This window comes from Oncorhynchus mykiss, chromosome 5, assembly GCF_013265735.2.
Source record: "Oncorhynchus mykiss isolate Arlee chromosome 5, USDA_OmykA_1.1, whole genome shotgun sequence".
Lineage (NCBI taxonomy): Eukaryota > Metazoa > Chordata > Actinopteri > Salmoniformes > Salmonidae > Oncorhynchus > Oncorhynchus mykiss.
In genome coordinates, this window is record NC_048569.1 from 46,434,446 (window position 1) to 46,446,941 (window position 12,496).

Sequence of the window (12,496 nt, forward strand, 5' to 3'; positions counted from 1 at the left end):
TTAAAGGCAATGCTACCAAATACTAATTGAGTGTATGTAAACTTCTGACCCACTGGGAATGTGATGAAAGAAATAAAAGCTGAAATAAATCACTCTACTATTATTCTGACATTTCCCATTAAAATAAAGTGGTGATCCTAACTGACCTAAAACATGGAATTTTTACTAGGATTAAATGTCAGGAATTGTGAAAAACTGAGTTTAGTGTATTTGGCTAAGGCGTATGTAAACTTCCTTCTTAAACTGTTTCTGCCAATATACTGTTTTACAGTGGGGAAATTAAAGTGTAATTTTCCCACACTGAGAATTCTCATAAATTGCCATTCAAAATATCAATTGTCCAAGAAATATGATTCAAATGTGGACTTCTTACAGTACAACAATAATAACATCATGAGAATGGGTGCAAATGATCAGATGAGCATGAAATTCCCTTTTTTCATCCTACTTATGGATATCTGTTATAGGTGGAATATCATCCGATGTTGATATAACGGTAAGGCAAATATCGGACAATAATACAATCGGGAGAAAATATAAGAAATATTTACAGTGGGTATCGTAAGTATTCAACCCTGGGATTATTTCAGATTTTGTTGCGTTACAAAGTGGGATTGAAATAGATTTAATTGTCATCTATCTACATAAAATACTCCATAAGGTCAAAGGGAAAAGAAAATTCAACAATAGATTACACATTTTTAAAAAATAATTATAACTAAAGTATAGTTGTATTTACCCCCTTTGATTAGGCAAGCCTAAATTAGTTCAGAAGTCAAACACTTTGCTTAACAAATCACATAACAGACTCCAGCCACCCTGGTCATAGCCTGTTCTCTCTGCTATCGCACAGAAAGCGGTACCGGAGCGCCAAGTCTCGGTCCAAAAGGCTTCTTAACAGCTTCTACCCCCAAGCTATAAGACTCCTGAACAGCTAATCAAATAGCTACCCCTCCTCCCATTTTTACGCTGCTGCTACTCTGTTTATCATCTATGCAGTCACTTTATCTCTACCTACATGTACATATCTCAAATACCTCGACTAAACTGCACATTAACTCTGTACCGATACCCCTTGTATGTTGCCTCGTTAGTGATATTTTATTGTTGCTCTTTAATTATTTGTCCTTTTTCACTTCAGTTTATTTTATGTAAAAACTTTTAACAGTTATTTTTCTTCAAACTGCATTGTTGGTTAAGGGCCTGTAAGTAAACATTTCACTGTAAGGTCTACACGTGTTGTATTCGGAGCATGTGACAAAGAACATTTGATTTGATAATAAGTTACATGGGCTCAGTGTGTGAAATAATAGGATTTGACATGAGTTTTTTCAATGACTACTCCTTCCGCTGTCCCCCATTTATACAACATCTGTAAGGTCCCTCAGTTAAGTATTGCATTTCCAAAACAGATTCAACTACAAAGACCAGGGAGCTTTTCAAAAGCCTCATAGAAGAGCAGTGATTGGTAGATGAGAAACAATAACAAATCAGACACTGAATATATCGTTAAGCATGGCCGAGTTAATAATTATGCTGTGGATGAACTATTAAACCACCCAGACACAAAGATAGTCATCCTTCTGAACTGAGGAAACTGCTCAGGGATTTCACCATGAGGCCATTGATGATTTTAAAACAGCTACAGAGTTTAATGGCTGTGACTCCACAATAATGACCTAAATGGCAGAGTGAAAAGAATACAAATATACAGAATAAAAATATTCAAAAAACATGCATCCTGTAAATCAACTAAAGTAATACTGCAAAAAAAAACACACAAAAGGAATACACTTTTTGGCCTAAATGAACATCCTTATGTCTGGGGCAAATCCAACAACACATCAATGAGTAACTGCCTCCTTATTTTCAAACATGGTGGTGCCTGCAACATGGTATGGGTATGCTTGACATCAGCAAAGACTGGGGAGTTTTCAGGATAAAAATAAACGTGGTGAGCTAAGCACAGGCAAAATGCTAGAGAAAAATCTGCTTCAGTCTGCTTTACACCAGACACTGTAAGAGGTATTAACCCTTCAGCAGAACAATAACCTATAACACAAGGCAAAATAAACCTACATTGGAGTTGCTTACCAAGAAGACAGTGAATGTCCCAGAGTGACCAAGCTACAGTTGGGAGTAAAATCTGCTTGAAAATCTATGGCAAGACTTGAAAATGGCTGTCTAGCCATGATCCCCAACACCTTGAAACAACTTGAAGAATTTAAAATTTAAAAAATATATTTAAAAAAGGCTAAAAATGCACAATGCAGGTGTGCAAAGCTGTTCGATTTACCCAGGAGGACTCACAGCTGTAACCACTGCAAAAAAAAAGTAGATTAATTCCACTTTGTACCAAAAAATCCTAGGCGGGTGGTTCAACACGAACTCATACAGTAATGTTGAACTACAATACAGCAAAGCTTCAAATAAAGTGAAGGCAGACTGCAGTCGACTGAAAACAAGACGTCAGAGTGGAGATCTAAAGTCAGGAGAGTTGATAACTTTACTTGAAGACTTGATACTGAAGCTTTACCCTACCTGGAATGTTTCCAAAGTCCCTGTAGATGCGGAAATCTGTGTCGGATGGGATCCACCTGCTCTGGAAGATTTCCTGTCCCACCACAGAAGCAAAGGGATGTTTGGCAGCATGCTTATAGGCCTGGATCAACCAGGGGTTCTCGGGACCTGTGTGTATCAATGAAGGTGAGACGAGAGAAGACAGACGTGTAAAAGATGTGAAGATTTCACTTTTAAAATTGTATACAGATTTGACCCTTTAAAGCAGGGGAAGGCAACTAGATTCAGCCGCGGGCCGATTTTTGTCGGATCAAATGGTTGGGGGTCCAGAACACAATTATAATCATTTCTACACTGCAAAATGATCACAAATAAGTCCAAAAATAGATTATTGTATTTGTAAATAACAATTACATATCTTGATTACATTGAGACACGATCATATAATTATATTTTATTTAACTTGTGGGAATACTTGGGAACAGATTTCTTAAATGAAACAAATGTTTAGCTTAATTCCTGGTGATTTTACCAAAAACTAAAATCCCTGCAGGCCACCTGTTGCTTTAAAGGATACAAAAACAATAGCAAGCAAGGTAAGTTATTCAAATGTACAACAGCAGGCCAGTTTTTTCTAAAACACCTTTCCTCAAGTTGACATATGGGGATATTTGCCAGGAAGTATAGTGCAACACAGCTCTACTCCGTCCCGAGGAGCAAGAAGGCTTGTTCAGTTGCTGATTCAGAGACACAGACACCTATATAAATGTGTTCCAATTGGCCCAGTTCCTGAGTCGTGTTCATTAGGCACCAAACTGAAGAAAGCTGACTGAATCACCTGAACTGGGTTAACTGAATTTGTCCCGACGTTCTTGATTTAGTTTTTTTATGTACTTATAATAATTTTTTTACTTTACCCCCTTTTTATACCCAATTTCGTGGTATCCAATTGGTAGTTACGATCTTGCCTCATCACTGCAACTCCTTTACGGACTCGGAAGAGGTGAAGGTCAAGAGCCATGCGTCCTCTGAAACATGACCCTTCTCTAGCAACTCCTTGTGGCGAGCTGGGCGCCTGCAAGCTGACCTCAGTTGTCAGTTGGACGATGCTTCCACTGACACATCGGTGCCGCTGGCTTCCGGGCTTCTTGACACACTGCTCGCTTAGCCCGGAAGCCAGCGGCACCAATGTGTCAGTGGAAGCATCGTCCAACTGACAACTGAGGTCAGCTTGCAGGCGCCCAGCTCGCCACAAGGAGTTGCTAGAGAACGATGAGACAAGGAAATCCTGGCGACCAAACCCTCCCGTGTGCCGTCACATGGGGCTCCCGGTCACGGCCGGCTTTGACACAGCCTGGGATTGAACCCGAGGTTGTAGTGACGCCTCAGCACTGCGATGGAGTGCTTTAGACCGCTGCGCCACTCGGAAGCCCCCTATTTGTGTACTTGTTTGACATTTTACTGCATTATTAGGAGCTACTAACATAAGCATTTCACTGTGCCCATTATAACATCTGCTAAACTGTGTATGCGACCAATAAACATTGATTTTAACTGAACCACCTGAATCCCTTTTTTGTTTGCAGTTGCAAAACATTTTGCTGCAGTGTGCCCTAATAAAGATGTGTCCACAAACCTGTCTGGAACACCAACTCTTTGCCCCCCACCCCCACTGCCTCCAGGTTGATGAAGGCTCGGACCTGCTTGGCCCAGGGATGCTGAGTGATGAAGCCATGACTCGCCTAACATAGATAGAGTATAAAATATTTCACATTCCATATTACGTCATTGAATAGAATTATACAAGAACAAAAGGTGTCCTTGCACAACAGAGGAATAGTATTTATGATTCTGGCTGAAACAAAACAAAATGTGATTGTGAAATTCCTCTTAGTTGACCTGACCAGTGTTCACTACTGTCCCCAGTTTCTCTCTCACCTGCTGCATGGTCTCCTCTGCCCCGTTGAAGAGGAACACTACCCCGTGTCGTAAGGGAGTGGAGAGATTGGCCAGGGAGTGGAGCACCTCCAACATCACCGCACAGCTCACCGCATCATCACTCGCACCTATCACACGCACAGGTGACATGGGGTCATAAAAAAAAAATGCTGTCAGAATAGCTTTACGTGTGCGTGCGTATATAGTCTCGTAGAATCACACAGGTGTGTTTGTCAATATTGGCGAGCGAGATTAGTGTGTGTTTGTGTGTGCGCGCCTGTGCCAGTGCTGCTGAAATTCCTACCTGGGGAGGGATGAATGCCTAATCACACAGTGGGAGCAACAGTGATCTCTTAATGCCGAACTGTTACTGCCTAAACATCAGACAAGCTACACAGTGGGAGCAACAGTAGCCTGAGTCTACTTAGAACCGTTCATCAGAAAAGCTATTCAGCACTGCACGCCCAATGCATAGCCTGCCCTGTCGGTAAAATGCCCAGGTTGTGAAAAGCTCAGGAGGCCGGCCATTTCTCAGTTTTTGGAACTGGCGTGCCTGACACCAACGTTCATACCACGTTCAAAGTCGCTTAGGTCACTCATTTTGCCCATTCTAACGTTCAATCTAACAGTAACTGGATGCCGGTCTGCCTGCTTTATATAGCAAGCCATGGCCACGTGACTTACTGTCTATAGGAGTGAACCATTTCTGTGAACGGGGTGGTGTACCTAATAAACTGGCCACTGAGTGTATAGTACCAGTCAAAAGTTGACACCTACTGATTCAAGAGTTTCTCTTTATTTGTACTATTTTGTACATTGTAGAATAATAATGAAGACATCAAAACTATAAAATAAACACATATGGAATCCTTTAGTAACCAAAAAAAGTGTTAAATAATTCAAATATATTTTATATTTGAGATTCTTCAAAGTAGCATCCCTTTGCCTTGATGACAGCATTGCATTCGCACCCCTTGATGTTTTCTACATTATGTTACGTTACAGCCTCATTCTAAATGGATTAAATGTATATTTCTCCCTCAATCTACACACAATACCGCATAATGGACAAAGCAAAAACAGTTTTTTCTAAATTTTTGCAAATGTATTAAAAATAAAATATCACATTTACACAAGTATTCAGATCCTTTACTCAGTACTTTGTTGATGCACCTTTGGCAGCGATTACAGCCTCAAGTCTTCTTGGGTATGACGCTACAAGCTTGGCACACCTGTATTTGAGGAGTTTCTCCCATTCTTCAAAGCAGATCCTCTCAAACTCTGTCAGGTTGGATGGGGAGCGTCGCTGCACAGCTATTTTCAGTTCTCTCCAGAGATGGTTCAAATCTGGGCCACTGAAGGACATTCAGAGACGTGTCCCGAAGCCACTCCTGTTTTGTCTTGGCTGTGTGCTTAGAGTCGTTGTCCTATTGGAAGGTGAACCGTCACTCCAGTCAGAGGTCCTGAGAGCTCTAGAGCAGGTTTTCATCAAGAATCTCTCTGTACTTTGCTCCATTCATCTTTCCCTTGATCATGACTAGTCTCCCAGTCCCTGCAGCTGAAAAACATCCCCACAGCATGATGTTGCCTCTACCATGCTTCACTGTAGGGATGGTGCCAGGTTTCCTCCAGACGTGACGCTTGGCATTCAGGTCAAAGAGTTCCAAGCGGTCTGTCATGTGCCTTTTACTGAGGAGTGGCTCTGTCTGGCCGCTCTACCATAACTTCTTATGGCTTGGGGGAGCTATTTTCACTTCCGGTTGAAAAGTGTGCCCAAAGTAAACTGCCTGCTACTCAAGCCCAGAAGCTAAGATATGCATATTATTAGTAGATTTGGATAGAAAACACTCTGACGTTTCTAAAACTGTTTGAATGATGACTGTGAGTATAACAGAACTCATATGGCAGGTGAAAACCTGAGGAAAATCCAACCAGGAAGTGGAAAATCTGAGGTTTGTAGTTTTTCAAGTGGTTGCCTATCCAAGATACAGTGTAAATTTGGTCCGATTGCACTTCCTAAGGCTTCCACTAGATGTCAAGTCTTTAGAATGTTGTTTCAGGCTTCTACTGTGAAGGGGGAGCGAATAAAAGCTGTTTGAATCAGGGGTCTGGCAGAAAGTCACAGAATTGTCCGTTTGGAATTTTATTGAAGATTTATGATAAAAACATCCTAAAGATTGATTCTAAACATAATTTGACATGTTTCTACGAACTGTATTAGAAAAATGTTTGACTTTTCGTCTGGACTTAGTGCTCGCGCCTTGTGCATTTGGATTACTGGACTAAACACGAACAAAAAGGAGGTATTTGGACATAAATTATGGACTTTATCGAACAAAACAAACATTTATTGTGGAACTGGGATTCCTGGGAGTGCATTCCAATGAAGATCAAAGGTAAGTGAAAATGTATAATGCTATTTCTGACTTTTGTTGACTCCACAACATGGCGGGTAACTGTATGGTGGCTGAGCACTGTACTCCGATTATTGCATGGTGTGCATTTGCCATAAAGCAGGAGAAGTATATCTTTAATTCTATGAATAACACTTATATCTTTCATCAACGTTTATGATAAGTATTCCTGTAATTTGATGTGGCTCTCTGCAAAATCACAGGATGTTTTGGAGGCAAAACATTACTGAACATAACGCGCCAATGTAAACTGAGATTTTTGGATATAAATATGGACTTTATCAAACAAAACATATATGTATTGTGTAACATGAAGTCCTATGAGTGCCATCTGATGAAGATCATCAAAGGTTAGTGATTCATTTTCTCTCTATTTCTGCTTTTTGTGACTCCTCTCTTTGGCTGGAAAATGGCTGTGTTTTTTGTGACTCGGCACTGACTTAACATAATCGCATGGTATGCTTCCGTCATAAAGTCTTTTTGAAATCGGACACTGTGGTGGGATTAACAACAAGTTTATCTTTAAAATGCTGTATAATACTTGTATGTTTGAGGAATTTTAATTATGGGATTTGTTGTTTGAATTTGACGCCCTGCATTTTCACTGGCTGTTGTCAAATCGATCCCGTTAACGGGATTTCAGCCGTAAGAAGATAAAGGCCTGATTGGTGAAGTGCTGCAGAGATGGCTGTCCTTCTGGAAGGTTCTCCCATCTCCGCAGAGGAATTCTGGAGCTCTGTCAGAGTGACCATCAGGTTCTGGGTCACCTCCCTGAACAAGGCCCTTCTCCCCCGATTGCTCAGTTTGGCCAAATGGCCAGCTCTGGGAAGAGTCTTGGTGTTCCAAACTTCTATGTTCTTGGGGACCTTCAATGCTGCAGAAATGTTTTAGTACTTTTTCCCAGATCGGTGTCTCGACACAATCTTGTTGTTTCAGAGCTCTACTGAAAATTACTTTTAACCTCATGGCTTGTTTTTTGCTCTGGCATGCACGGTCAACTGTGGGACCTTATATAGACAGGTGTGTGCCTTTCCAAATCATGTCTAATCAATTGAATTTAACACAGGTGGACTCCAATCAAGTTGTATAAACATTAAGGATGATCAATGAAAAACAGGATGCACCTGAGCTCAATTGACACTTATAGAAAAGGGCCTGAATGTAAATAAGGTATGTTTTTTTGTTTTTAATACATTTGCTAATATTTCTAAAAACCTGTTTAACTTTGTCATGGGGTATTGTGTGTAGCTTGGTGAGGAAAGCTTAGCCTAGTGGTTAGAGCGTTGGACTAGTAACCGAAAGGTTGCAAGAACGGATCCCAGAGCTGACAAGGTAGAAATCTGTCGTTCTGGCCCTGAACAAGGCAGTTAACCCACTGTTCCTAGACAGTCATTGCAAATAACAATTTGTTCTTAACTGACTTGCCTAGTAAAATAAAAGGTCAAATAAAATAAAAATATATTTTTAAATCAATTTTAGAATAAGGCTGTGGCGTAACAAAATGTGGAAAATGTCAAGGGGTCTGAATACTTTCCGAATGCACTGCATAAGCCGCAACAGTAGATCTTCACCTGACTGAAGCAAGGCAACAGGTGTAAAGGCATGGGGAGCTCAACTCAAGAGTGTTGGTGGTTACTATGTGTCAGTGTCTGGAGCAGTGACAAAAAAACATGCAGATTTGTATGCTGATGAGAAGTACAAGTAGGGCCTACATCAAGATCATCTGATCTAAGCTGTCAAGTCAGCAGATAGAGCACATCAAGACCATAGAACTGTTTGGCCATAATGACCATCATTATGTGTGGAGGAAAAAGGGGGAGGCTTGCAAGCCGAACAACACCATCCCAACCGTGAAGCACGGGGGTGGCAGCATCATGTTGCGTGGGTGCTTTGCAGCAGGAGGGTCTGGTGCACGTCACAAAATGTATGGTATCATGAGGTAAGAAAATTATGTGGATATTTTGAAGCAACATCTGAAGACATCAGTCAGGAAGATAAAGCTTGGTCACAAATGGGTCTTCGAAATGGACAATGAAACCCAAGCATACTTACAAAGGTGTGTCAAAATGGCTTAAGGACAACAAAGTCAAGGTATTGGAGCGGCCATCACAAAACCCAGACCTCAATCCTATAGAAAATCTGTGGGCAAAACTGAAAAAGCGTGTGCGGGCAAGGAGGCCAAAAAACCTGACTCAGTTACACCAGCTCGTGTCGGGAGGAATGGGCTAAAATTCACCCACCTTATTGTGGGAAGCTTGTGGAAGGCTACCTGAAACATTTGGCCCAAGTTAAACAATTTAAAGGCAATGCTACCAAATACTAATTGAGTGTATGTAAACTTCTGCCCCACTGGGAATGTGATGAAAGAAATAAAAGCTGAAATAAGTAATTTTCTCTCTATTATTCTTAAATTTCACATTCTTAAAATAAAGTGGTGATCCTAACTGACCTAAGACATGGAATTTTTACTAGGATTAAATGTCAAATGTGAAAAACTGAGTTTAAATGTATTTGGCTAAGGTGTATGTAAACTTACAACTTCAACTATAGATAGATAGGTAGGTAGGTACAGTGGGGCAAAACAGTATTTAGTCAGCCACCAATTGTGCAAGTTCTCCCACTTAAAAAGATGAGAGGCCTGTTATTTTCATCATAGGTACACTTCAACTATGACAGAAAATGAGAAGGAAAAAATCCAGAAAATCACATTGTAGGATTTTTAATGAATTTAATGAAAAGTTTGACCTCTGTCATTGCCAACAAAGGGTATATAACAAAGTATTGAGATAAACTTTTGTTATTGACCAAATACTTATTTTCCACCATAATTTGCAAATAAATTCATAGAAAATCCTACAATGTGATTTTCTGGATTTTTTCTTCTCATTTTGTCTGTCATAGTTCAAGTGTACCTATGATTAAAATTACAGGCCTCTCTCATCTTTTTAAGTGGGAGAACTTGCGCAATTGGTGGCTGACTAAATACTTTTTGCCCCACTGTAGGTAGGTAGGTAGGTAGGTAACGAAAAATACATATGTTGTATTGTACTGTACCTGGACTGTTGGCCACAGTATCAAAGTGGCAATTGGCCAGCATGAGGTGCTGAGCCCCAGCCTTGGGCTCCAGACGGACAGCAATGTTGCTGACCTTACAGTAGGATGTGATCCCTCCCAGGAACTTGTAGGAGCCCGTGGGTCTCTGTACGTCCACAGTGACAGAGTTGGGTCCTGAGGCGCTAATGGTCTTGATGTGCTCTATCTGCTCCAGCAGGAAGTTTACCGTTAGGACCTCGTTCTCTCGGCTGCCCACGGGACGGGGGCCGACGCTGGTGATGCGCTCCAGGTGCTTCCTGGTACCAGACAAGGCATACAGGGAGTCAGCAAATATGCTGAGGTATGGCCATATCCATGTACAAGGACCCATGAGCACCAACATGTGAAGTACATAGGAGCATGTCAAATTGGGTGTAAAATGAAAGCTAGGCAAAGGCTTTGATTTCTTGTCAAACAAATGGAAAGGGGGTCAATAAAATCATTATCATAAAATGTGTTAAAAAGGTATTAGAAAAATATCAAAACACAATAATGTTGAATGTTGAATAACGTTGTTAACAGAGTGCCCCGTGGTGGCAGTGGGGTTATGGTATGGGCAAGCATAAGCTGCAGGCTTATAGTTTAATTTTATCGATGGCAATTTGAATGCACAGAGACAGTGACGAGATCCTGAGGCCCATTGTTGTGCCATTCATCTGTCACCATCACCTCATGTTTCAGCATGCAGCATGATAATGCACGGCCCCATGTCACAAGGGTCTCTACACAATTCCTGGAAGCTGAAAAAGTCCCAGTTCTTCCATGGCCTGACATGTCACCAATTGAGCATGTACCTCTGCAAGACCCAGAGTTACCTCTGCTGCAGAGGATAAGTTAATTTGAGTTACAAGCCTTAGAAAATGCTGCCCAAATAAATGCTTCACAGAGTTCAAGTAAGAGACACATCTCAACATCAACTGTTCAGACAAGGCTGCGTGAATCAGGCCTTCATGGTCGAATTGCTGCAAAGAAACCACGATTAAAGGACACCAATAAGATGAAGAGACTTGCTTGGGCCAAGAAACACGAGCAATGGACATTAGACAGATTACACATTAAACTCGAAAGCCCAGGAAAATGAACAGGCACAGTAGGCGACAATACTGTAAAGTAGGCCTAATAATGCAAAAAAATAATGCTGGTCTTTACTGTATGCTGCACATTTTTACATTGTATTCCATTTCCAATGAGATTATTCAAGCCGTCGACTCACTGATGAATGAAGATTATGAGCGATTGGCAAAGGCTATCTGTAATCGGCTGGCATCATTGCACAAAATCAACATCGCTCTAATCACAGTCAGAAGACAGTTGAAGAAACTTGCGTGGATTTATGGAAAGGCTCAGTAAGAAATGTTATGTTTTTTTATTCTCTGAACATTAACCGTGTGTTTGCTTGTTTTGTACTGTTCTGTAGTGTCGACCCAATGATTCGTCTGACAAACAAAGAACTTAGCGTCCTGCAGGCCCAGGCATGGATCAAAGCTGGCGAGACATTCAATGAGGTCATCTTCACAGACAAATCAACCGTGGCCCTTGAGCAATTTGCTCAAAATTGCTACAGATAAAAAGGAAGAAGGTCAAGCAAGCCGAGTCCCACGCATCTTGAAACGGTTACAAAAGTATCTCTAAAAGCTTTGATGTTCATCAGTCCACGGTAAGACAAATTGTGGACTGTTGCTACTCTCCCCAGGAGTGGCCGTCCTCCAAAGATGACTGCAAGAGCATAGTGCAGAATGCTCAATGAGGTTAAGAAGAATCCTAGAGTGTCAGCTAAAGACTTAGAGCCATTGCTAAAATATGGACAGTCGAGTTGTTTGGAAGGAACACACAACACTATGTGTGGAGAAAAAAAAGGTACAGAACACCAACATCAAAACCTCATCCCCACTGTAAAGTATGGTGGAGGGAGCATCATGGTTTGGGTCTGCTTTGCTGCCTCGGGGCCTGGAAAGGTTGCTATCGTTGACAGAAAAATGTATTCCCAAGTTTACAAAGACATTTTGCAGGAGAATGTAAGGCTATCTGTCCGCCAATTGAAGCCCAACAGAAGTTGAGTAGAACAGGACAACGACAAAAAAAAGTAAATCAACAGAATGGCTTCAACAGAAGAAAATATGCCTTCTGGAGTGGCCCAGTCAGAGTCCTGACCTCAACCCGATTGAGATGCTGTGGCATGACCTCAAAAGAGCAGTTCACACCAGACATCCCATGAATATTGCTGAACTGATAAAGTTTTGTAACGAGGAATTGTCCAAAATTCATCCTGACCGTTGTGCAGGTCTGATCCGCAACTACAGAAAACGTTTGGTTGAGGTTATTGCTGCCAAAGGAGGGTCAACCAGCTTTTAAATCCAAGGGTTCACATACTTTTTCCACCCTGCACTGTGAATGTGTACAGTCTGTTCAATAAAAACAAACATAATGCAGAATTCACAGCCTGCTGAAAAACAAAATGCCTCCAGTTGTCGAAACACAGAATATCTATGGGGCTTTTATATAATAATAATAATAATAATAATAATAATAAT

The 12,496-nt window shown here is 41.1% G+C and overlaps 1 protein-coding gene across 1 annotated transcript in view; it reads right to left on the reverse strand.

The window, feature by feature from the left end:
• LOC110523958 (endoplasmic reticulum metallopeptidase 1) overlaps nt 1-12,496 on the reverse strand; it is a 39,475-nt gene that overhangs the window by 23,490 nt on the left and 3,489 nt on the right. Inside the window, 4 exon segments of the mRNA XM_036977688.1 lie at nt 2,542-2,688; nt 4,157-4,262; nt 4,459-4,586; nt 9,927-10,222. Coding sequence (XP_036833583.1) covers nt 2,542-2,688; nt 4,157-4,262; nt 4,459-4,586; nt 9,927-10,222 — 677 coding nt within the window.